The sequence below is a fragment of the Pinus tabuliformis genome, chromosome 4_1 (assembly GCF_031772625.1).
Source record: "Pinus tabuliformis cultivar Carrire ecotype Pingquan chromosome 4_1, CPIR1, whole genome shotgun sequence".
Taxonomy (NCBI): domain Eukaryota; kingdom Viridiplantae; phylum Streptophyta; class Pinopsida; order Pinales; family Pinaceae; genus Pinus; species Pinus tabuliformis.
In genome coordinates, this window is record NC_142303.1 from 590,031,730 (window position 1) to 590,059,198 (window position 27,469).

A 27,469-nucleotide genomic window follows, 5' to 3' on the forward strand; every position below is an offset into this window, starting at 1 on the left:
ATGGGCTTTGGAAGTGCAAGCTTAACTTCTGCATCTGCATGTACAACTGCTGCTTTATTGGGCACTGGATCTGAATGAACTTCAACAATATTGTCTTGCTATTTATGGGAGTCTGTTTCATTGTTCTGAACAGAAACAAGTTTAGAATGACTCCTCTGTTTTAATTCTTCTTGCTGTCGCTGAGATTCGAGCTGCAAAAAATCAATTTTCTCTTGTGCATTTTGTAGACAGACCTGAATGTCTGTGAGAGAAACTTTGCTGACTTTTAATGTATCATGAGTAGTAGACAATATGAGAGTTTTGAGAAACTCTAATATTTCATTGATTCTGGCCATTTTTTTTTCAATGTCAGAATTACACCTTAAAAACTTATCACAACTACTACTCAATGCAGAAAAGTAATATCCACTAGCAATATCCTTTATAAATGTGCAGCAAATGATCAATGTGCAACCAACAAGCACCAATTACAATCCATATAAAAATAAGAGTTTACTCATGCCCAGCATTATGTTCTGACAATACAACCGACTAAACTTTTCTCCACAAAAGATTATTTTTATTTGTCAAAACAATCACAACCCACCAAAATCTTATGCAATAGTCGAATCAAGGAATCAATGCATATATATGTAGACAAAATCTATAATAAGTTTTAAATACAATGCCATACTGGGACAGCAGCCACTGCAAACTTGCTTAAATCCTTCAAATTCTCCATTCTTGTAACCATCGATGATAGCATGTGGAACAGCTGCAATTGTGGGATTACAGATCGCCAGAGAAAGAGTTGTACATAATCTCATAAACTGCAAATTGCTTGCTGTGGTGTGCCAAAGATGGTCTTCTAGAACTATTCGGACACACACATATGCCTAGTAGTTAATTCATGCATCATACGATACTTGGTCTTCAAAATACAAATACCAAATATAGTCTTTCAAAAATTTCAACACAACATACTAGGAGTTATGCATGGACTTGGTTCCATTCCAACACACAGTCTTTTAAAAAAGTCTATTCAACACATGCCATCTACAACCCAATAAATTTCAACACATGTAGGAACTACGGCTATTCAAAACTTTAATGCATGTATGAACACAGGAGCATTGTTTTTAAGGGAAATAAATGCACGGTTAATGGAACCATACCAAAACAACCAGCGCACAGTATATCAATTCACATGGAAATAACTTGAATAGTGCCAAAACTAACTCGCATATATCACCAAGTTGTATTCTCGGCATATCTTCAATGTTCTATCATGAATGGTTCAATGCACCTTCTTCAACAATACACGGTCATGCGCAGGGGTCTTCAACAAACATCATTCCAGCACCACCATTTTTTATGGGAACTCAACGCATACCATATATTGAATATGTATCACTGCTGGTCATGTATACCATAGCATTTTACCATGACCTTCAAAAATATTTAGCTCGAAATTAAATTCACCAATGGATCATCCAGTTTAAGCGCATAGTTCAACCAAGATTGTGGGTAATATGCTTTCAACTCACCAGAGAACCAAATACAACGCTCACAAACAACTCCTAGCGATTTGAATTGAAATAATATTGCAACACACTGCCTTCAAAATCTCAACGTACAGAAGTGCTCAACATGCACAATGATGTTGGGGATTCTTCAACACAGAAACACAAATCACGCTCCAATATTCAATCGCAGAGCTAAATATTCATCACGTTCCATCATTCATTATAATGTCTCTTTTATTTAGTACTCAATGCAAATCAATCACAGTACATAGCCCCACAGTCTTTCTAGAACTTCGTTATTTAAGAAAGGTTCAGTATCTTTTTCAGACCCTAGGTGACAATGACCTATGCTTCTTTACTAAAGGAATCTGATTTAGAATTTCTTCAATAATAGAAAAAAAGGTTTTTTTTTGTTTGTTGACAACTTGTACCATGATCTAAGTGTTAGATTATAAGTCCCTAGACAATCACAAAGTCTGAGACCACATAGATATGAGTTGTAAACCTTATCTTTGATGCGGAGTTGTCATTATCCACTGATGAGTTGTCAATGAAATCGATATCTAGAATGGTCCAATTGACATACTATAAATTCATATCATCAGATCAATACAATAAGCTAAGAGAAAGGTTTAAGGCCTTTTCCACCATTTGCTTGTCTTGTCTTGCTTGCTCCAATTATTAACATGGTATCAGAGACATGGTGGGGAGAAGATGAAAATATCAGAGCCATGGTTAAGGAATGGTGGTTACATGAGAACCATGGTTAAGAAAAAATCAGTGTTGCGGGGGAGCACCCCCCCCCCCCTCTCGCTCCCGCTCCCGATCCGCGCTCCGGGCGGGAGCGGGTCGGGAGCGCGCTCCCTAAAAAAAATTTCGCTCCCTGCCTTTTCGGGAGCGTTTTCGGGAGCGTTTTGCCTTTTTTGCGTTTTTTTTTTTTGTAGTAATGTTCGAAATGCAATTTTTTTTGAAAGAAACAAATAGTTTTTGAGTGGGGCAACTTAATGATCAAGTCTAGGCCCTAATATTGATATGCTATTCATGGTAATGTTAAATTCTTAAAGTAAAAGTGACATTTTCTTTAATTTTCATTTTCATCCTTTTACTTAAATTTTTAACATTACCATGAAATGACTCAGGATGTTTGAGAGTGGTTTCGTCCTCATTGGATTTCATATGGAGAAAGTAGAATTTTAGATTTCATTCAAAATCCAGCAGACTTATCAGTTTTTCAGGATTTCAGGATTGGGGGATTGCAATGTTTCCATTGAATTTTGTCATGCATTAGGGTATGGAACTCATATTTAATCAAGAGTACCAATCCCTCTATGTACCTTGATGTTAGTGACATTGGTTGTCGAACTCCTCTATCATGACCCTTCAAAAATGTACGCATCACTCAAACAAAATCTTGACTTGACATGCTATGCTTTTTCTATCTTATGTTAATGCTTAGAGGGTGATATTAATGACAAAGATCCCTATACAGATACAAAGGTAATGACAAAGATACCTCTGGATATTAATGCTTGGAGGGTGATATTAATGACAAAGATCCTGATTTTGCAACAAGACTAAAAAATTAGACATTTCTCGTGGTGGCAAGAGGCCCAAGCATAAGAAATAGATAATAGATTTACTTCTCTTCTCTAGTTTCTAGTAGCTTTTATAACTATTGACTCTTTCATATTTATTATGATATTTTTTTAAACAATATATGACAATTTAAGTTTGAAGTTTGGCAATTATAACTCATTAGTAATGAATTATGAATATGATGCTTCATGAAAGTTGAAAGTTGTTTCATTTCGTTTCATTTTATAACATTTCATTTCATGTTAGATATTATTTGTTGTAATGGTTACACTTAGCTTACAAGTACAACTTTGGTGATCAATGATGATAAATGTTATATATTGAATTTTGAAAGCTTGAAACTTTAAGATTGATGAATCATGAGACTCAATATGTTGTATGTTACTATGTTACTAACTTGCGGACGTGGTTGATGAAGATTATAACTTCTAGATGATTGTTGTTATATGGTTCAATCTATGCTTTTTTATGTTTTTTATATCTAATTTATCATTTTACATGTTTTTGTTGACATATATGTATCAAAAATTAAAAAATATAAAAAATATATATATTTTTAAAAAATCGCTCCGGGATTCGCTCCCAAACCGGGAGCTTCTGAAAATGGTCGCTCCCGCTCCGCTTCCGCTCCCGCTCCCCACTTCCGCTCCCGCTCCCAAGTAACATTGGAAAAAATGATAATATCCAAGTCATGGTAAAGAGAGGTTAATAATATCAGAGCCTGTGTCCTAGAGTTTCCATGGTAGTTTTCTATGTATCATGAGGAATTTAAGTTTTATGACAGTGACCCATGACAGAATAGTGAAGCTATCTACACCATCAAAATTATAGATCAGCATTCATTTGGAAGTACAATGATTAAGTCAAAGATTTCATAGCTGATCATTCTACCTCCAGATTATCGCATAAATTGTGTTTGTTGAGTGATCTTGGCTTATGAAATAACTTTGAGATGGTGAAGGAGGCCTGCATTACAAAGAATCAAAGCACCAAAGCACCTTCAATCCAATCTGTCTTGTAGATAACATCTGGTTCATCTGAGCAAGATTTAGTTGAGAATTCAATCTTCTGTGCCAAATTCGCTGTCAGATCTGTGCTTCTTTGATACTTCAAGTGTAATAAATTTATCCAGTTCAAGTGTCTTATTCAAATACATCTCTGCAAGGCTTGGCAAGTCAGAACAAGGTTTATAGTTTCCAAAGAAGGTTACTTTTTACATCCTCTCATTCAGAAAATTCACAACATTTGTTGCAAACACTGTCCTTGAATGAGGGTTCCTCCACAAATCTACCTTCCCAGCAATAGACCACACAGTAATTTGGGGATGCTTCAGCTCCTAAAGTCTGACCACACTTGTTAGGTTGATGGATCGTGGGCCACACAAATGCGGTCTGTGCATTCCTCACAACGAAGTCTAGCAGGATGAAGAAACAATCCTAGTGTCATCAGAATGGCCAAACTGTCTTAAATTGCAGGAAAATTTTTGGATTGCCATAGAGTTCAGAGACAAAGGTGAATCTAAAGATCCCGCAGGGTTGTATCGATGCTCTAATACTCCAATCCTCAAAGCATAATCCACTGTGCAAAGCTCTGTTAGCCCCTTCCACTTTCAGTGATCCAGTTTAGTGTCTTTCGGCCTTTTCGACCTTTCATTGTGGGCGGGCTCACTATTGAACTGTCACTTGAAGGGCTTCTTGCTATCAACAACAGACTTACCATCATCTTCTGTCTTTGAATGCTGCCTGCCCCAATTCTTAACACTAACAAAGTAATCTGAATAAAGACCTGTAATAGCACTCAATTAATGACATAGACATCCTGATTAATCCTGATTCACAGCAGTGTCTACTTGTGATCTTTCGTAAGCCCATTATATTGCAGAAAAATCAAAATTTCCTCAAAATTCACTTTCAAGACAGTAACATGCAGCCACTCAAGGTCCAAGTAACGTTTTAAAAACAAGAGCATTAACAACGACTTGTGGATTGCTATAACTTTGCAGATCAACAATCACAATGAGAATTAGCAAAATATAGCTAGCCTAAAAAATAAACATACACTGTCTTCAAAGCATTTCTGGGTGTCTATCTGACACTGATCATCTTCATCTTCTTCATCAAAAAAAGATATTTTCCCTTGTTCTTTACGTAAGGCACCCTCTCTCCTCTGTTTTTCAGCACGCTGGAATGCAGGTGGTGCAGATCCTCCCTGAATACCTCCAGAGAGTTTGACAAACTGTAAAAGAAAAAGACTAGACATTTAATAAACTGTAGTAGAATGGCAAAATCACAAAACTTCAGCAGTGAGTTAAGATTTTAAGCAAGATCAATTGGCCATCGAATGATAGCTAAATTAGAAGATAAAACTCAAGCATACCTCTTCATAACAGGAGTGGCAAAGTCCGTGTGCAAAATGGGTGGACCCCGTGTCCTTGTGCTCACAAAGTAAATCTGTTATGCCTTTTATTCCTTTAGTCTCTGCATTTATTGGTGGAACTTTAATTGTCTGCATTTCTGCCTCAAGCTCCTTGGCCTTGTTTTCAAACTCCTCTATCTGTTAAAAAAATGACAAGCCTTTGATATTTCAGCCAAAATGGCTATGTAGTAGGTAGATCATCTAGATACTAGAGAGAAAATATTTTGAATACGTCTGCTAGATATTGCTGTTACATGCAATAAGATTTTAATTTGACAATAAAAACTAAGCCGTAAGATGAATGAGGATGATGGCTACTACATCACAGTTATCAGACTGTGACTCAAGTTGAACTCAGTGAACCCAAAATTACTAGGCAGCTCAGACTCAGCCTTTGACTTGGAAAATGACGTTGTAATATATAAAAATGCATTAAGCATTCAAATTATAGTTTAAAAAATATAATCATGTACATCAATGAAACTTTAGCTTTAGTAAACCAAGACCTCCCATATTGTAACCTTGAATAATTGTGTAATTATTTGTCCACTTAAGTAACTCAAAAAAAATGTAACTCCAAATCATTAGACACCAGATATGCAAGCTTGCTGATTTAAGGGTGCCAATAAGCAAAAGCTCATCGAGGTGCATAAGCCACAAGTTTTGATATACATAAAAAAAAAATTATGAGACAAAAGACATAAGCAATGAGACTCTAAATGGCCTCCACAGTTACACAAAAGTAAAATTATGAGACACAAGACATAAACATTGAGGCTCTAAATGGCCTCCAGAGTCCAAATAATCATGCCATAATCTGAAAAGTGCATAGCATTGTAAAAAAATTGAGAATTTGGCAAATAATGCAGCTTCCCAAGTTACACCACAACCTCAAGGTTTCCCAAATATATTTCCTCTGAACTTTCAGCCTTAGGGATGAATATGAAATGTGACTTTAGAGCAGCAATATTTCACTTCACTTATCCAATTTCAGAATACAGCCTAAAATAATAAATATCATTCAAGTGTACTTTAATACCACAAAGCTACAACCCTTAGACCATACTTTTCCCACCATATAGCAAATCTGAAATGTCTTGTAACAATAGTAAATCTGCTCCTCTGTCTTCGGTATGTTAAATCACTTAAACAGATCAGCTCTATGTTAACCAGCAATAGAATCTACTCAATCAAGAAAATAACATGAGCTGAAATTCAAAACTGCAAGTACACAAAATTTGGGCCTCACATATGTATAAAAGATGAAGTACATGTACATACCAAAATCTTATCACATGGTAGTACAAGTCAAGCTCTCCAAACCTTAACTATGAAACCACAACAAAACCCTAACCACCAACTCCTAACTATGAATCACTTCGAAACAACACTGGTTACTCCACCAAGGACGCTCAAAAAGCTAGCATAAACACAAGTGAGTCCTTATCACCTACAGTTGCACCCCACTAGCTTACAAGAATGTCTCCTACTCTCTTCTCCGTAACAAGCACACCATGTAGCACTAGGGTTTCCAAATGCAACAAAACCCTAGTCTTCTTCTCTCACAAGAACTACAAGACAATATGCTTCTTTAGCTCCCCTAGGGTTTATCCCAAACCCTAGTCTTCTTTTTCTCCTTATGGAAAAACCATAACCCTAGTCTTCCCTTGAAATTTATCCAAGATCCCTAGCACTCACGACATATAGCAAATACACATGAATAAGAGTACATGAAGACAAGTTCTCCCTAGCTCTCACATCTCTAACATATATATGTGATCACATGAATGAAGAAGTACAAGTGATGAAAAGACTCTCTCCTCCCTTTGTTTAAATGAATGTGAGGGAGGCAAATAATAACAAGTGCACCTAGTCCACTACAAGCAACCTAACTCTACACAAGTAAGGCCCACATGTAGAATGCTACAACTCCAAGTGACACATGTCAAGCTTCAAGGTGAATATGTCCAACACACAAGATTTCAAGGATAAACAATCAACAAGATGTGTCCAATGCTCCCACGCTCCCTCCTAATCCATGCATACATCCAGGTCCACCATACCTACCTTATCACTCCTCAACCCAAGGATCAAGTCAAGAAGAAGCCTCCATGCAAGAAACCAAGTATCCCCATGCCATCTAGGGCTCAACACCTTCCTCCAAGATGCACAACACTTCTCAAAGGAAAGTCAGCCTCCCCAACAACCAACCTCCATGTGCATGTCTCATGAAGAAAACCACTAAGCCATATAGGCCTCCAAGCCCTTAAGGAAGTCAAACATATAACCATCAAGTCAAGGGATAGCAAGTCACAAAACAAACAAGCATAATCAACACACCATGCAACCCACCTCACATAAAGCACCCTGAAGCATGGTGTAAACACTTTCGAAGTAACCCTAGAAGCCAACACTCCTTGTTTACAAGGAAAGTGTTTTCACCAACACAAATTAGCTCCCTCTACAATTCAACCAAACGTTCCATCTAGAAATTTGAACCTATCGTAGCCTCAAAATTAACCATTATTCCCCTAACATCACACTCCTCCATGAAAGAGGTACGCCTTACCTCCTCAAAATAACAAATAGAGAATGCTAATGCAATATGGTTAGCATATCAACTAGGAGATAAACTTATCCTAACTGAAAATCAAGACACTCCTACATGCTATTGTGCATCCCATAACATTTGGTTAAATGATCTTCACTTCTTGTATGCTAGAGTAAAAGGTGAGAGCATATCAATCATGAACATAAACATATAAAACAATATAAATAAATGACTCATAATTAAATAATAATTACTTTAATGAAAGGACATGATATATTAATGTAAAAACATTCCATTTAGGTATATATACGGGGCCCATTGTATCATAACATATCATTCTTTAAAACATTATTCAGTATATTATTCTTTATTGTAACGGATAGCTTTATTTTCCAAGTATTTTGGATACTTTATGGTGAGCCATACTTGATTATAACATTTGGTATCAAAGGTTTATATCTAATTAGGCACTCATATTAGAGCTCCTTTTTTGATTACGGCCATTGAACATACAGACTTTTAGCCACATTGAAAATTTTCTAGAATTTCTATGAATTCTTCATGTCTTTGACCACAAATTGACCTTTGGCCATTTGAGCTTAGAAATTTTGTTGAAGAGAAGCATTCCGCTATGAATAAAGAAAGTTACAAATAAATAAAATTTAAGAGAAAAAATCATAAGTGCTAAGTCGTACAACCACAAATTACAAGATTCTACAGTTACAATGTTGTACAATAGAAGTGAAGTGAAGGATTTTTAATGACATCCATGAAAGAAAAACGGTCTAAGGGACCCATATATCCAATCTACAAAACATCATACAATCAAGTTTATCTCCATAAAAATTCTCTTGGTGTGTATCATGATCAAAAAGTTGGTCATTTTGTGAAGCTTTCCTTCCACAAATAGCTCACATAGACTGTCCTCTTTCAGGCTGCGAAGGTCCTTATAGGCCATTTGGTTTCAACCACTCCCTCCTCACAAAAGACACAAGTCCTTTCTTCCCACTCTTCCTTGGGAACTACCCATCTACCTATTTTGCATCTAAGATAATGGGATTCGGTCCTTAGCTGTGTTATTAAAATCTTAGCCTTTCTCTTGATTGCGACACTCAAATAGGTCTTTTTGTTATGTGACCACGTAGGGTTGAAATTATTGACATATATCATTTTTTTATGGCCACCCTGTTTTTCCCACATGGCAGTGCTGAATTTTTCAAGTACCGACATTTTTATTTCCACTTTAGAATTAGGAAAATCCCACCAATTGATTCCCCATTTTCCTATCCACTTCTCATTCTACTTCCTCCAAGTTTTCTTCTTATGCTTTAACTCTTCTGCCACAATCAACTTGGGCCACCGGTGCTCATCCATGCCATCTACCTTTTTTAAATACGTTAACAAACAAATGATTGCTAAAGCTTCCATAGGAAACAAACCGGCCTCTGCTAGCAAGATCTCATATGGGACAGTTGATTTGACTTTAAGATTGCTAGTGATTAAGTGTTTTTGAATTCTTTCTACCTGTCTCCATTTGTTGTCTGACATGTTGCTCCCCCAAACTTCACACCCATAGAGGACAACCGAGGTAACTAACAATCCAAAAGAGTTTTCTTGGTTTTCCAGTCCCATAATTCTGCTTTCCTGCATCTATTCTGAAGAAGGTAGGAAGCTCTCCATCCCCCTTGAATCCTTTCAGTTCTACATGTCTCCCAACCAATGTTGCAGGAAACGTCCCCCCCACCTCAGGATCAAAAGCTCGGTCCGTGATCCGTATGGATGTGCAGGGGAATCGCCCTTCGAAACGCGTTTCGGAAAAACCGAAAACGTGCATCGGGTTGATAAATCTGATTCTTGCCATTTTCGGAATCGTACAGCCGATTCACATTTTGGTTTTTCGAAATGCATTTCATACGACGATTCGATCGTACGAAGCACAACGCTTCGAGGTCTGATCCGTATGGATTGCGACCACTTCGCCTGGGCGTCTGCCGTTTCCGTCGCGTGGGCCAAAAAAAATCGTTTATATATATAGATATAGATATAGATATAGATATAGATATAGATATCTATATCTATATCTATATCTATATCTATATCTATATCTATTTACTTTTTCTTTTCCTTGGTTGGGGGTGGGTCCACCTTGGGTTAGGGTGAGGAGTGAAGGGATTTAACACCCTTTCATCTCTCATTTGCTCACTTTTAGTTTATGAGAGCTTGGAGAAGAGAGGAGAAAGAGAGGAGAAGAGAGGAGAGCTTGGAGGAGTGAAGGAGGAGGAGCTTGGAGGACTTCCATCTACAAGAGCTAAAGAGGTAAGTGCAAACCCCAAACTCCCTCATTTTTTTGACATTGTTTTTTGTATTTTTCTCCTCCCTGTCCTACTCTTTTCCATTATTTCTACTTTCTCATTTAATTGCAGGTTGTCCACCACCTATATCCATATTCCAAGATGGTGTTCTTTTGGCTTCTATGTATCATTCCACTTTTGGTTTTAATGATGGCAAGGGGGAGTAGGAATAGAAGGGAAGAAGAATAAGAGGATAGTGGTCCCAATATGAGTGACCGAATATATGATGAGGAGGAAGGGTTTGAAGAGGAAGGGGATGAAGTTGAACCTGAAGGGAACACTGAAACACTAGAGGGGAAAGCTACATTAACACCCTTGTGGAACTATGTCACCAAACTTGAAGGGGGAAAGGGTGGTGGAAGCTACAAATTTTTGTGCCCTCGTGGTTGTCATGGAAGAAAAGCATTTAGTGGTTCATATACCCATGTGAGGAGGCATCTTTGTGGGGTGATGGACAATGATGACAAAAAGAGTGTTGTGGGGATACAAATTTGCCCAAACATTTCAGCTGAACAAAGAAAAAAATACATCCAAATAGAGGAGGTTTCACAACAAAAAAGCAAGAAACAAAAAACTCATTCCGAATCAAGTGCAACCTCTAAATTTGGTAGCTCATCTCCTCATGGTACTTCTGGAAGCTTTGGAGGTAAGAGAACAATAGGGGATTTCCTGAATGTTGTTGGGAGGGATGATGTGGATGGAAAGATAGTCCGATTTCTTTGTGCTTGCGGTGTATCATTCAATGTGCTTTGCTCTCCCTATTGGCATGAAATGGTAAAGGCCATCAATGAAGCCCCAAAAGGATACAAGTCCCCCAACTATGAGAAAGCTAGAACAGTGTTATTAGAAAGAGAAAAAGAAAAGGTTCAAAGAGCTTTGACACGTTTTACAAATGAGTGGGTAGATTGTGGGGTATCCATTGTATCAGATGGGTGGACAAATATTAGAAACCGACATTTGATAAATGTTCTTGGTGTTTTTGCTAGTGATGCAGTATTTATTACATGTCACGGTTCCTCCTCTATCAGTGCATCTTCCCAAAACATTGCAGATCTCCTATTGCAATCAATCAAAGATGTTGGTCCAAATAATGTGGTTCAAGTGATCACAGATAATGCAACAAATTGTAAGGCAGCAGGAAAATTTATTGAGCGTACTCATCCACACATCTTTTGGTCTGGGTACCTGGTTCACACACTGAACCTTTTGATGCATGATATTGTGAAGCATAAAGAATGTGGGTGGATTAATGAGCTTTACAGGAGAGGGAAGCAACTCATTAAATTCATCACAGGGCATAAAAGGGTAAACTACTTCTATGGCACTTACTCCAAGTTGCAGTTTCTTAAACTTGCAAAAACAAGATTTGCCAGTTATTACCTCACCTTTAGGCAACTAGTGAAGGTGAGACAAGCTTTAACTAATATGGTGTGTGCTGAATCATGGGAGGAAATTAACACTGATAGAGATGGTGCCAATGTAGCCAAGGACACTTTTGGTCACAGGTTAGATATGTTTTGCAATTCACCAAACCAATTTATTACACGATCAAGTTTGGAGATTCAGATCAACCAATAATTGGGGAGGTGTATGAGCAAATGGATAGCATGTTGGGGCAGATTAATGACATTGTTGAGCCTAGAGATATCACCTTGTACAATTATATTCGTGCAAAGGTGGAAACCGATGGGAAATGCTAAATGTTCCATTGCATGCATTAACATATGTTTTGACACCTAAATACTATGATTCGTCATGGCTTTCAACACCAGCACCTAAGGGGGGAAGTAGGAGAAAACCACAACAAGGTCAAGAGGTTCACAAAAAATATATGATTGCATTGAGTAAATTAGTCCCTGATGAGGAGGAGGCTGCCATGGTACGAAGACAGTTGAGCAACTATACGCTTAACACTGGTCCATTTGGGAGCATGCATGCAATTAGAGATCGAGAGACTTTTTCTTCTCTTGAGTGGTGGAACATGCATGCAGGGGCTACTCCACTTCTATAGACTTTGGCATTGCATGTGCTATCACAAGTGGTAAACACTTCTTCTGCAGAGAGGTGTTGGAGCTTTTATTCTTTCATCCACAGTGTTAAAAGGAACAGGTTGAGTTTAGACCGGGCAAAGAGCTTGGTTTATGTACATTACAACTTGCGATTGTTGTCCCATTACTGTGTTGATGCAAAGACTAATAAATACCTTAAGATTTGGGACAAGAATCCAGAGGAGCTCAATTTGGAGGATGGAGTGTTGCAATTAGAGAAATTAGAGGATGCTCTTATCCAAGGATGTCCATTGTGGTATGAATTTTGCTTATAAAGCATTTCTCTAATTCTTGTTTTTAATTTTTTTTGTTAACTAATGGTTTTTTTGGTATGAATTTTTTGAGCGATTCCAAGATGATGATGATCGAGTTGAGATGCCACCCCCATCTGGTCCCTTGGTTCCCAGGATCCATGGTTCAACACCAACAGTAGGGGGTTCGTCTTCATCAGTTTCAGTGCCACAACTTCCATAGGCACCATCTTCTTCAATGCCACCACATGGAGGTTCGCCACCATGTTCTCTTCGTGGTGGAAGGAGGAGAGAATAGTAGATAGATTCACAATTTACTACCTTTGTCATAGATTAATCATTAGACTTGTAGGCTTGTGAATTTGAACCTTTTTGTCTTGGCGGTGACCAAGTGACCTATTTTGTAAACATTATTATTTGAATTGACATGACAAATGTTGACAGTTGCTCACTTGCTAGATAAATCATAATATGCTCTATGTTTTATGTTTTATAATATGCTCAAATGTTTTATGTTATATAATATGCTTAAAAATTTGATGTATGTTTGTAATTGCTAGAATATAGATGGTTGATGCTCAAATAATTAATCATTGATGTACATACTAGTAACTACAATGGAATCATGGATGCCATATCTATCTTGATTTATGTAAAAATATGCATGCTTTCATGTCTTCTATAATTAGTTTGGTATTTGGGATGTTTGTTTTAAATATAAATGCAACATATATATATATATATATATAGCAGACGCTTCGCTTCCTAGATTTTTGGAAAATGACGCTTCCGCGTCCCCGCTTCTAAAAAACGTCGTTGTTTCATCCCCGCTCTGTGCAACACTACTCCCAACTGAGTCTGTTGTGAAAAAAATTCGTAGGTACTTGTACTCTTCCACTAACTCCAAGGCTTTTCCCTAAAAAATAAAGCTAACTTCTTGTTTTCTTCACTTCAAAGAGAAGATCATGACTTTAGTTTGTTATTGTTTACTTGCATCCCCACCTCTTGACAGAAGAGCTCTAATGCCTTCAAATGCTCTTTCAAACCATGAGCCAATTTTGCAATTAGAATAAGATCGTTTGCATACAGAAGCAACTTCACCACATATCCTGCTAATTGAACACCCTCTCCACTATCTTTGTTCACCCATTCTTCCAGCTTATCAATATATAAACTAAAAAGCGTGGGGGAAAGAGGGCACCCCTACTTAACCCCTATGTCACTACCAAAGCAATCAGAGAAGCCTTCCTTAGTTCTGATTTTTGCACTAACTTTCTCGTAAAGTTTATGCACCGCTGCTCTATACTCCCTTGGTATTCCGAGCTCTTCCATTCTTCTCCAGAGCTTATCTCTAGGGACAATGTCAAAAGCTTTTTTGAAGTCAACGAAGCAGCAAAAGGCCTCCTCACTCTGGACGTCCCAAATCTTTTCAATGAGGTGCCTAAGAGTGATACAATGATCAATGGTAGAGTGCCTTGGCCTAAAACCAGCTTTCCCTTTAGCTCTTTTACCCTTTTTTTCTACCCAATTTCTGATTCTGCGCTCCAACATGCTCCCAAACAATTTTCCAAGAAGAGGGTTGACCATAATAGTGTGGTAATTAGCGGGATTATTGATGTCTCCACTTTTGTAAAGAGGGATAACCACGCTCATAGTCCATTCCACTGGAAAATTGCCTTGTGTAACCCTGTTGAATATCCTTTTAATGATTGGAGCCAAGATCTCCACACCTGCCTGCAAACCATCAATGTCTTGAGCCTTACCACTTGCTAAATTTTTTATACCTCGCTTGACCTTCTCCACTAAGAATAACTTGGTTGTAGAGTTGATTATGGGGGGATTACTTTTCTCTTGATCTCTCTCATAAAGGAGCTTTACATAATCTAACCACTGCGCAACTGATATATTATTGTCTGTTTTCTTTGTCTTTTGTTGTATCTCCTGCCAAAAACCTTTGGGGTTGTACTTTCCCAAAGTAATTAATTTCTTCCTTCTCGCAGCCACATAGCTTTCTTTTTTTGTTTTAATAAGATTTTTATACTTCTTCAGGGTTTCACTATTTGCCTCCTTAATCGACATTTAAGCTACCTTGCATTCTTCATCATACCAAGGATTAGTTGGAAAACTGTTTGAGCCCTTCTTCTTAGGCCGAGATCTTTTGCACCCCTCTAATGATTTGTCGATTAGAGGGATCAACATACTACTGCCAAAGCACTCTGTTCTCGCGCTATCTTCTTGGACATCAGTGTTGTTTTTTGTCCCCTGAAAGTTTTGTTCCAGAGTTGCAACAAAGAGCTCTTGATTTCCCTTGTTCATGAGGATTCTTCTGTGAAAATTCCTCAACTGGAATCCCTAGTGCAGCAACTGATGATATTACTCCTATTTGCTAAATTCCTTTAAAGAAATTACTTGCAGTTTCCTACGACAAATATCGTAATACATACACTACATCCTTCACTTAATTAAATATTATGCGCAAACAAGAGACTGGGAAAGAAAGAAAATACAACACAATAGACAACGTTATTTTTGGACAAATGTCCCCGAAAAAACCCAATGCCGGAAAACCAGTGCAACAACTCTGAGGGTTTTATATTATTAAGCAGTAGAAAATTCTGAATACATCTTTGAATACTTCATGGGTTATTCAGTTACAGAGAGAAATATTGGAAGAAAGATTTTAGAGATTACCTCACACAATCACTAAGAAAAACCTCGGCTGATCCGGTCACTGGATGAGGTGCCTCTGGCAGGCCCTACACAGTCCTCACGCAGTCCCTATGTCAACTCCTCTAGGCACTGCATCACCCAGCCTACTGATAAATTTGTTGCATAGAGTCACTGCTCTCAGCCTCCGGGTCTCACACCCCGGCTCCCGACTTCTGAAACTGAATCTACCCAACAAAATCTCGGACTCTCTCTCACCCTCTGCGCTGCCTCTACGTGGCCCTGCATTAGCCTCTGCATGAGAGCTATTGGATCACTCTCTGCCTCTCTCTTTTGATGATTCTCCGACTGAGAAAATATCTCTTTGTGTATAATATCGCTACCCCTCAACTGCAAGAAATATCCTCGATTAGAACTTCCTCCCGAGAACTTCTCACTTCAAAAATTCAATCTCTTGATCTCTCGGTGTGTGTTCCAAATGACTGTCAAGCCTCCTTAAATAATCTTCTCGTTGACATTCAAAGGCCTAGATTAAAAGCTAATCAATGGCTAAGATCATTTCATCTTGATACTCGTCTTCTTCTAGAAGTTACACCCACAATTAGATTAATACCCATTAATATTTTTAATTTCCTAAGTTCAGACTTAGGGTCCCATTAAAAAATATTAATTATTTTAATAAAATCGTTTCTAGGTGGAATTTCCCAAAATGCTTTCTGGATTCTTTAAAATACATGTGCCCAAGCTTCCCTGCAAAATTTGAGGCCTAGAACACATCCAATGCTAGCCCAAATCAACACTCCCTCTTAGCGAGGAACGTGCAATGGCAATAACGTTGCTACATACCGCTCTGACTCTGAAGCATCGTCCTTTGCGCTGCTTGTGTCTAACATGTTGTCCACCAACTACTGCGTTGTTGTTGTAATTGTATTGCTGCTGACACTGCCACTGTCAACATTGCATCCGTACTACATCTCCCTCTCAAGTGGTGCATGTGTGTTGCTGCTAGCACTGCCACTGCCAACTGCCACTGCACTGCAAACTATTGTTGCTATCAGGAACAAAAAAACATCCAAAATTACTGAACTAACTGTGTTTAGTATGATTCCACGTGAATGTTGAAGCCTGGCTGTAGCTAGTCTCTGCATTGACCCTTTGAATATACCGCGTTGTTGCTGACCTCTGCTCTATGCCATCTGCACTGCGTCCAACTCTGCTTTGTGTTGTTTAGTCTTTGGCGCTCCTAGCCACTACAACTGTCTCCTTGACACTACTTGACACCATCCGACACTAGTCCATCTTGCTACTGCAAAATTCGGCTCTCGTAGCAAGGTATTGATCGAAGAGGTGGATACCTCCAGGATCCTGCTCATTTGTAGCTCTTTCGAACTACAACTCCAAATCAACCCACCTCCCTCCTAGAGGTATCTCAGCTGTCATGGCAAACTCCTCCTCTTCGATCTTCGCGGGCGCAGCCTTTAGATTGTGTTTCTCATCCGTGTCATTCTTCTTGAGAGGACATTGTGTAGAGTAGTGACTCATCTCACCACACCTAAAACACTTGATCTTCGAGACGTCCTTCTTATGTCTTCGTTGCTCTTGTTGTCCCTTCGATGCAAAGGCTACATTATCCTCCTCCTCCTTGGGCTTCGACCCACTGTTGCTGCTTCTGTCAAGTTTAACCTTGACTAAGTCTCTCCTCAACTCCTCTTGTTTTAGAGTTTCCCACATCTCATCCGAATTCGGCAATGCTGCTTTGGCCAGGATACTTTGGACAAAGACTTGCCACTCATCTGAGACAGAATTGAGGGCCATTCTAACCAACTATGAATCTTGAGGTGTATGCCCTGTAGCACACAACTCATCACAGGTTTCTTTCAACTTTGTGAGGAACGGATCCACACGTTCCCCCTTCTGCATCTGAGAAAATCTCAGCTTCTGCTCCAAGTACATCTTCCGTCGCTCGGAAGATCCCTCATATAACATAGCCAAGGCATCGCACATCTCCTTAGCAGTCCCTCTCCTAGCGACATGACACACCACGTGATCCTTTACTCCATCAAAGATCATCCTCTTGGCCCTCGTCATTTCTGATCTGTACTTCTTCAATGGATATGCATCTGCAGGCACATCCACCACCTTTTCGACATATGTCTTGAGGGCATGCTCATCTAGAAGGAATGACATTCTAGCCTTCCAGGCGACATAGTTGGATGCTCCGTCCAACCTGTCATGATCCCTCAAGCCACTGGTTGCCATTTCTGCCAAAAATAGAAAGTCAAATGACCTCCTTTGTGCTGTTGCTGCGAATAAAAAATTGTTGCCCCTTATTGCTCAACTCTAGAGAATTTGAATTCCTTTGCTAGGAATTCTTTGAGGAAGAAATTCCCTCTATCGTGCTTCTCCTCTTTCTTCTAACGATTTTATGCCTAACAAACTACCTATAGAAAAATGTGCGTCCCACCAGTCTCCTCATGTTGAGGCTTCTACGCTGCTATCTCTGCCCCAACAGAAATTCAAACAGGGAGTCTTTCTCTCTGTCGACTCACTCGGAGAGAGACTACCTCGAAATTTTAGCCCTCCGGCTAAGAACTGCTTAAACCCTCTGGGGTTTCGAAATGCTGCCTCCTGCAGCTTTTTCAAACTCCCTCTTTTGCTCAGCGTTGGATCTACTGACTCTGCTCTTCTTGCTTCACCTCCTGCTTTGATACCATGTGAAAATTCCTCAACCAGAATCCCTACTGCAGCAACTCATGATAATACTCCCAGAAAAACCCAAAGTGGGAAAACCGGTACAACAGCTCTAAGGGTTTTATATTATTAAGCAGTAGCAAATTTTGAATATGTCTTTAAATACCTCACAGGTTATTCAGTTACAGAGAGAAATAATGACAAAAAGATTTAGGATATTACCTCACACAATCACTGAGAAAAATCTCGGTTGATCCGGTCACTGGATGAGGTGCCTCTGGCAGGCCCTGCGCTATCTCTGCACAGTCCTCACACAATCCCTGCGTTAACTCCTCTAGGCACTGCGTCACCAAGCCTACTGATTGATTTGCTACTCGGAGTCATTACTCTCAACCTCCCGATCTCACACCTCGGCTCCCAGCTTCTGAAATTGACTCTACCCAACAAAATCTCGAACTCTCTCTCACCCTCTGCATTGCCTCTTTGTGGCCCTTCATGGCCCTGCATCAGCCTCTGCGTGGGAGCTATTGGATCACTCTCTACCTCTCTCTGTTGATGATTCTCCGGCTGAGAAAATCTCTCTCTCTCGATGCTATCCCTACCCCTCAACTACAAGAAATCTCCTCGATTAGAAATTACTCCTGAGAACTTCTCACTTCAAAAATTCAATCTCTTGATCTCTCGATGTGTGTTCCAAATGACCCTCAAGCCTCCTTAAATAATCTTCTCGTTGACATTCAAGTTTCAACGGCCCAAATTAAAAGCTAATCAATGGCTAAGGTCACATCAGCTTGATCCTCGTCTTTTTCTAGAAGTTACACCCACAATTAGATTAATACCCATTAATATTTTTGATTTCCTAAGTTTAGACTTAGGGTCCCATTAAAAAATATTAATTATTTTAATAAAATTGTTTCTGGGTGGAATTTCCAAAACGCTTTTTGGGTTCTTTGTTATACATGTACCCAAGCTTCCCTGCAAAATTTAAGGCCTTGAGTACATCCGATGCTACCCCAAATCAACATCTTCCATTTGCATGTGCTTCCTTTTGAGACTGATGGGTCTGCACTTCTTGTAGCTCAGTTGTGTTCATGCCCAACTTAATAAATCGTGGTGAGTGGTCTGAATTCATCTCAATGAGACAAGCCCCAATCCATAAATCTGACAAATTGCAAATCAAGCTCTGGGAGCATATCACATAATCCACCACGCTTTGACCATTGTAAGTTTTACATGTGATGCCACCGAATCTTGGCCAAGCTTTCATGCCATTGCAAATAACCATGTCGTAGAGGCTACACAAGCCTAACAACTCGATGCCAAAGTGGGATACACTCCCATTCCCATCCTGAGAGGTCCTTGTCCACTCATGATCCTCAATCTCCTCTAACCAAAGAAGGTTGTTGTCTGTATTCTCAGCACTTCCCAATTGAATAGACTAGTTGTTTGTTGTCCTAGCATTAAAATCGCCAATTAACAATATATCTCCTAACATCTTGAAGGCAGAGATATCTCTTTTCAAAGCACCAAAAGGGTCTTTGTTATCTAAATTAGTCTTCTTGTAAAACTTTGAATTTTTTGGGGCAAAGTAACATGTAGCCAACCTAAATGATACTCGACCATATATATTGCTTATTTGGATCTTCTTTTTCCACTTTTACTATTCTTCTCCACGATTCTCTTATTAGAATTGTGATCCCTCCGTGCCCTTTACCAGTTCTTGTTCCTTCATTCCATACTGAGACTTTATTGAAACCTTCAAATTCGAGAACCCTGCAACCTTCATGCTCATGCTCATGGGATAATGATGTCTTTCCCTTCTGTTATGGGCCCCAAACCCGGTCCTCTCCTGCATGGAAAACCTCTACAGTTCCAATTTACCATGCTTAGATATTCCCCCGGGAAGGGGGGGGGGGGGGGGGGAATCCCTATTTGTGATTTGTGAAACATTTGCCGATTTGGGCTTTCCCATTCTTCAACCACACCCACTTTCCTGCTTCTCTTGTTGCTTTCACCTTTTCCCATTCCTTCCTTCGATCTTCTTGTTGGTCCCATGTCAAGTCATCATCTAGATAAATGTGAGTGCCTCTAAGTAGCCCCGTATTTTTTAGGATAGTTATTTTGTCTTCTGTGATTCTTAAAGTAACTCTCACATGTCTATTCCTTCCGCTTTCTATTTTCTACCTATCCTATTTTCTTGTTGAATATATCTAGAACTATCACCGTTGAAGAAAAGGTGAAGATAGATGGCCCTATGAAGGAAGCCCCAAATGTAAAGCCAAGGAGGATAATTTCCAAGATGACATGATGGAGGAAAGCGATGGATGGTTGAACCAGTGTTGCACGAAGCGCCCCCCCCCCCCCGGTTCCAAGCCCCGAAGCGCGTCCCGTACGGAAGCGCCTAGGAAGCTTGGCCGGAAGCGCGCTTCTGAAATTTTTAGACGCTTCCTGGAAATTTGGAAGCGTCGGCGCTTCCGAAGCGCCGAAGCGTGCTTCGTACGGCGCTTCCTAAACGCTTCCCAGACGCTTCCCAGGCGCTTCCCAGACGCTTCCAGGACGCTTCCAGAAAAGCTTCCAGAAAAGCTTCCGGAAAAGCATTTAGAAAATCGTTTTTTTTTTCAATTTTAGGTGAGTTTGCTTGTTGGGGGTGGGTCCACCTTGGGTTAGGGTGACAAATGAAAGCAAAAAAAAATATAAATATAGCAGATGCTCCCTCATGGTAATGTTAAATTCTTAAAGTAAAAGTGACATTCTCCTTTATTTTTCATTTTCATCCTTTTACTTAAATTTTTAACATTACCATGAAATGACTCAGAATGTTTGAGAGTGGTTCCAGCCTCATTGGACTTCATATGGAGAAAATAGAATTTCATATCCTATTCAAAATTCAGCAGACTTAACAGTTTTCAGGTATTCAGGATCAATGGGATTGTGGCATTTCATTAGATTATATCAAGTATGAAGGTATGCGATTAGCATTTAATCAAGAGCACCAAGCCCTATATGTACCCTGGTGTTGGTGGTGTTAATTGTTGAACTCCTTTGTCACGCGGCACACCCTTAGCAAAAAATTACCTTTCAATCAAGTCAAAATCATCGATCAAACATGTTAAGCTTTTTCTACCATATTTTAAGTCTTGAATTAGGTAGTTTGATCAAAATTGGGCAATGTTGACTAATATCCCTAGACAATCGAGGTAGAGGCAAAGGCTAGACAAGAGGAGAAGAATCTAGATTCTAGATCATTAATGTACAATGGATGTTATATCTATCTTGATTTATGCAAAAATATGCATGTTTTCATGTCTTCTACAATTAATTTGGTATTTGGAATGTTTGTTTTGAGTATAAATGCAAAAAAATATAAAAAATATATATATATATAGCAGACGCTTCCGCGGACGCTTCGCTTCCTAGATTTTTGGAAAATGACGCTTCCACGCTTCCGCTTCCGCTTCCGCGCTCCCGCTTCGTGCAACATTGGGTTGAACCCTACATATGAAGAAATTGATGACATTGAAGTCTTGGATCATGATAGAGTCCCTGGGTAAGAGGAAGTTCTAGGAGGTTCCTATGAGTAAAGGAACTCGAGCTAGTTTCTGAGTGAAGAGAAACTTGAAACTCATCCCTGGTTAAGAGGGAGAGTTAGACACGACATTCTTGTCTTTAGTTTGAAAGAAAGAATGGAGGATTGAGTAATCATCTAGCATCCGACACTCTTTGAGGAAGTGGTAGGGCATCCAAGACAAGAGTGGGCAAGAGGACCAATATTCTTGAGGGCCGGGAACCCAAGATGAGAATAGTCCTAGTAGGGCATACTCAGAGAACACTCGGGTGGGTATGACCCTAAGAGAGACAATGACGAGTGTGTCTATAAGTCATTGGTCTCACCAACATTGTGCTCTAATCTATTTTTGAGAGATAGAGCGGTTAGTCAAGGCCTTGCTATATGGAAACAATGTTGGTTGAAATGATGCTATAACAGATGGATAACTAATTCGACTCTTTGCTTATGAGAACTCTTGTATTGAGAATGTCCATGTACCATGTATGTATGAATACCTCCCTAGTTAAGAGGGAGTGTTGAAAATAGTGTAACTAGGTTCGGTCTTCATTATGTCAAGTTTTTGCATTAATGTATTTTTGTATTAAAAGAATTATTTTTGCTCTAATTAAGAGCTCAAGACAAATCATGTAAAAATGAAGACAATCATGTATTATTTATGTAAATGAAATGAATGTAAGTCCTTCTAGATCATCAAAGAAATACTCAAATGTGTACCCACAGATTTACTCAAGAAAACCGCTCAAAGGAAGACTATGGAAGCCTTCTAGATTCACGTCGGCCAAACTAATTAATCAAAGGGACATGTCAGCCTAATCTAGGCTCACGTCGGCTCAATGGATGAGAGGGCAAGCCTATATATAGGCTACGTTTGGCTCCTCCTAAAACGCAATTCATTCCATCTCTCTCACGAAGAAGAGCAGCAACATTAAGGTCGAAGAAAGGAAGGGTAGCCGCAGCAAGTGAGGAAGTTTGTCCCCTCATGCGAAGTCACCAACGAGCCTGCTCCTCCTCACGACATTCAGATCTGGGTTAGGGTCTTGCATTACTTAACCATATGGTTGGTTTGAAGGGCTGTTATAGCCGCAAATACAAGGAGACTGTTGTTGAAAGGTGCGAGGGTATCGTAGGGCTAGGAGAGCCCTAACTCCATTTTCGCATATACATTCATTCTGAAATCAAAGGCTTCTACCCTCGCTGTGTTGGATAGTCAACGTTGTTACCCTTTTGAAGTCTTGTAGACAAGCCCTAATCATCACTCTAGCAACGTATGAGGCATCTACATGTAATGCGAGGATAGATCGAGGCTGGGAGAGCCTATTCGAATTGTTTGGTGCAGACTGTCATGCTCATTCATTGCAAAATTGTACAGTATGATTGGGTACACATTTTGAGGTATTGTCATTTGATGTTGAAGGCATTTTTGAGTCAATGTTTGGGTCATGTAACTTCTCAATAAAGATTCTATAAGAAAGAGTTCAAAAGGTTTTTCCTCTTAGATTTTAGAAAGGTTTTTGCCCTGGCATGGTGCCAAAATCTTGTGTACTTTTATCTTCTTGTGTATTTTTATCTTCTTGTTTTTGGTAACTGTTTGAAGATAATAACAGATAAGAAGCAAAATCTCAAGAAGTAATATCTCAAGCAACTATCATAATTAATAGAAATTGAATAATTTAGATTGCCCTTAATTTCTCAACAGGGTGCAACGGATCGAAAGGGCCAATTCAGTACCGAACCGGCCAGTTTGATGCAACAGCCTAACAACTCATGTGTGGGGCCCATTCAAGCGATTTTTTTATTTTTTTTAATATTTTTCTTAGTTGGGGCGTTGGGGTGTGAATGGAATTGGAGTGTTTTTGAGCGAATACACACCAGGAAGACGAATCGTTTGGAGCAAAAACGGTTGAATGGCATGGTTTATGTTCAGTACAACCACAAGTTGAGGCAAAACTAGTTGTTGAGCAAGACAGTTGAATCAAGCAACATAACTTTGGGTGATTTTGATCCATCATCAGAGTGGATTGTAGAGACCTGGGAACCAACATTTGACAATGAAGATCTGTTTTGGATGGACTTGGGCCCACTTCCAGCTCCACCTACAAGGCTAGGGGAATCAAGTCAAAATCCCACTATAGATCCTCAATCTGCTAATGCTAATTTTGAGTATGAAGATGGGGGGGAGGTTGAGGATGTTGATTCTGATGTATCAGAGGCCATTTAGAGTCTGTATCTTGATGTGTTTTGTTTCAGACATGTATTGCACAAGTGTTATTTTGGTATTATCATATTATGCACTCTTACTTCCTATATAAATGAGAACTTTTTCATGTTTGCGTATAAATGGTTTGAATTTATATGGGATGCACATGAATATATATGTTTTTCTTTGAAATTTTGAATATTTTATGTATTTTTGCTCAACCGGTTTCCATCTGGTTTTGACCAGTTCCTAGTCCAAGGGTCTATCGGTTCGACGACTGGTCTGGTTCTGATAACTATGGTACCATGACCACACCACAAGGGCTTCTAAACATTTCGACTTCTTTCTCTTCCTTTTAGGGCTTCAGTTAGTTTGGGGTAGCATCGGATGTTGATTTCGGGTAGCATCGAATGTGCTCTAGCCATGAAAATTGTTGGAGAGGCTAAAGCACATGAGATCTCCAAGACCCAGAAATGATTTGGGGAAATTTTGCCCGATGAAGGAAATATTATTATAAAAATTATTTTTTTAATGGGTTCCTAAGTCCAAACTTAGGAAAATAAAAATATTAATGGGTATTAATATAAAACTGGGTTAGAAGATTCTAAATGACATGGATCAAGCCAAATCTAATCTTAGCCATTGATTAGAGATGTAATCTCGGTTGTTGAAGACTCAACAGAAAAAGTATAAGAGGAGGCCTGAGAGTCAGCTGGAGATACACTAGAGTGATCAGTTAGTCTGATTTTCTAGAGTGGGGTTTGCTAAGAGAAATCGAACCAGTGATCACAATTGCAACGAGGGGCAGTGAGTACGAGGCAGAGATAGTGTCAGAAGACCAGCGCAGAGGCAGAGAGGCAGACGCAGAGCTAGAGGGAGCCACGCAGAGGCCGACAGTGACTGCGCAGAGGCTAGAAGGGCCTACGTCATCCATGCAGAGGTTGCAGAAGTGACGCAGAGGGCCAGAAAGGCTGCGCAAAGCCTCAGAGGGCTAACGCAGAGGGTTTTAAGCTGACGCAGTGCTTCAGATTGTGCTGGAGAGAGTTTCGTGGGGCAGACTTTCAAAATATCTACTTCTAAAGAGAGGTATTACTGTTAGATGTTGGTGAGCCAGTTTGGCACCCAATTGTACTCGGAAAAGCTGCATAATAATAAAACCCTCAAAATTGTTGCATCAGTTTTCCCAAGTTGGGTTTTTCCAGGGATAATTGTCCAAAAATAACGGTGTCCCTTATGTGTTTGTCTATTTCTTTCAGCTATTGATCTGTAGATGGTTGAGAATGTATTGTGTTCATTTCAGTGTTTATATGGTTAAATAACTTGTTAGTGATTAAACAAGTAGGTGAAATAAACCAGAGAATACAGATAAAATTTCTAACGGGTAATACTTGGAAATTTCAACACGGTATCAGAGTGTTGCAGATCACAGGAGAGTTGAAGGCACCAACTGAATTAGAGAATTTGCAGCAGAAATAATTGTCCCGAGTGATAGAAGTTGTTCCCTAGGCCGAAAGCAGCAAAAAAGGGTTGACGTGGAGGGCCTGCATCATTAATTCGAGCTAGAGAGAGGCTAGCGCAAAGGCAGAAGAGGCTCATGAAGAGCCACGCAGAGACAAGGAGGGTTGATGCAGTTGGCCAAGGGAGCAAATCAGCCTTCCCAGGATTGCGCAGAGCCTAGAGGCTCAGCTCTTCAGTTGCTGAGGCATAGGAAGCTGTGGGCAGATTGCAGAGAGTGAAACTGGTGGGGTGTTGTTGTTGCTGAGACAGAACAGTACATAACAGGACAAAACTAGGGTAGAGGGTGTCGCTACCTAGGCGGATTTCTAGCCAAGAAATCCAGATCAGTGTTGCAAGAGCATAGGAGATCAGAGAGGTGCGATTCGACTGTTGGCAAGAGGATTTTCAGGAGGGAAATTGAGACTCAGAGGGAGTCTAGCAAAGAACTTCCAAGAGGGAAGTAGAGACTCAGAGGAGTCGAAAAGAAGAGCAGAGATGACCATGAACGAACTGGGGTATCAGGGCAGGCTGGACAGGGCGTCCAACTTTGTCATCTGGAAGGCCAGGATCCTGTCTGTTCTGGATAGACATCGCATCAAGGCCTTCGCCTTGAGAACCGTGGCTATCCCAGTCGACCCAGTTGATATCGAAAGGTATGAGGATGTGATGGCCAAGGCGAAATGCATAATCCTTGATGGAGTCAAGGATCATGTAGTCCAGCATATTGCCGAGAAGGACACAGCAAAGGAAATTTAGGATACCTTGAAGACATTGTATCAAGGCACTTCCATGCAGAGGAAGATGCTACTAGAGAATCAACTGCGGTCATATCAGATGCACAAGGGGGGAGCAGATAGATCACTTCCTCAGTAGGTTGCAGGAGATCCGGGACCAACTGACTTCCATAGGGGCCATGCCGGATCAGGAATTGATGGTGAGGACCGCCCTAAACACAGTCTCCGAGGAGTGGGAGACATTGGTCCATAGCATTCTAGGCAGAGCGAATCTTCCAGATTGGGAAGAATTGTGGGCAGCTCTTCGCCAAGAAGAGATCAGACAGCTGAGCAAGACGGGAAGTAGAAGAAAAGGAGCTCAGGTCAAGAAAGAGGAGGAAGACGATGTAGCTCTGGCATCTGCGGGGAGAAGGCGAAGAGGAAGAAAAGGACCTCCCCAAGATAAAGTGCTTCAACTGTTGGGAACTGGGCCATTATGCAAACCAGTGTCCAAGGAAGAAGAATAAGGGAGACGTGTCGGACTCCAAGGTAACGCCAGCGAAGGCGTAAAAGGAGGTAGAGGATGATGACTATTGTGCCATGAGTGCTCATGTACCTCTAGGAAGAGGTGGGGAGACTTAGTCTCGGAGTATCCATAATAGAAACCATATTTCTGTCAACGTTTCAAATCCCAACAGGGATCCATCATCAAGACCAATCTGAATGATGATAGAAGAGGAGCTTTGTGAAAGGATAAATAGTTAAAGAAATATTTTTATTGTGAGGAGGACTACAAGAGATGAGGGGCATGATCCTTAAGGTACCCAAACTCTTGAATCATATCCGTTGCGGGAGCCCTGAAGTGACAATAGCAGGATGGCAGATGTCGGTAGAAGCAGATGCGGATGGAGCGACAGAGAGTGCTAGAGTGCAGTAGTCCCTGGCAGTGTAGAGAGCGTTGTAGCAGTGTGAGAGGCACAAAGGAGGTTGCAGCGGTGCAAGAAGGCATAGAGATGTTTGCAACAGTGCGACAGGCACAGAGGTGTCGCAACAGCACAGAGGCAGCAAAGGGAGCACGGGATAGTGGCAAAGAGAGCTTCAGCATCAGGAGGGTTTCTAGCCTGACAAGGATGTCAGTAGTTGGTTAGATTAGTTACCATCGTCTTAGTAACTGAGTTGTACTGCAACAGTAGCAGTGGTAGTGCTATGGGCAGCACAATGCAGCATGATGAGAGAGGGCTGCAATGCAGATGCAGTGTTGGGAGGAAGGACCAGCAACACGGATGCAAAGAGAGATGTCGTACAAATGTAGTAGTGGCAGTGGCAGAACCATGGGCAGCAGTACAGGATGCAACAGTGTAGAGGATGTTGGGCGGGGAGGCCTAGCATCATCATAGGTACCGGTGCCATATAATCAAG

General features: G+C 40.1%; 1 protein-coding gene across 3 annotated transcripts in view; it reads right to left on the reverse strand.

The window, feature by feature from the left end:
- Window positions 1–27,469, reverse strand: part of LOC149177348 (Cyclin/Brf1-like TBP-binding protein) — a 411,187-nt gene that overhangs the window by 66,466 nt on the left and 317,252 nt on the right. For all 3 annotated transcript variants that reach the window (XM_089420099.1, XM_089420101.1, XM_089420100.1), the window contains 2 exons: window positions 5,478–5,654; window positions 5,160–5,336 (listed from right to left, as the gene is read on the reverse strand). In XM_089420099.1, coding sequence (XP_089276225.1) covers window positions 5,160–5,336; window positions 5,478–5,654 — 354 coding nt within the window. The remainder of the gene's footprint in view (window positions 1–5,159; window positions 5,337–5,477; window positions 5,655–27,469) is intronic.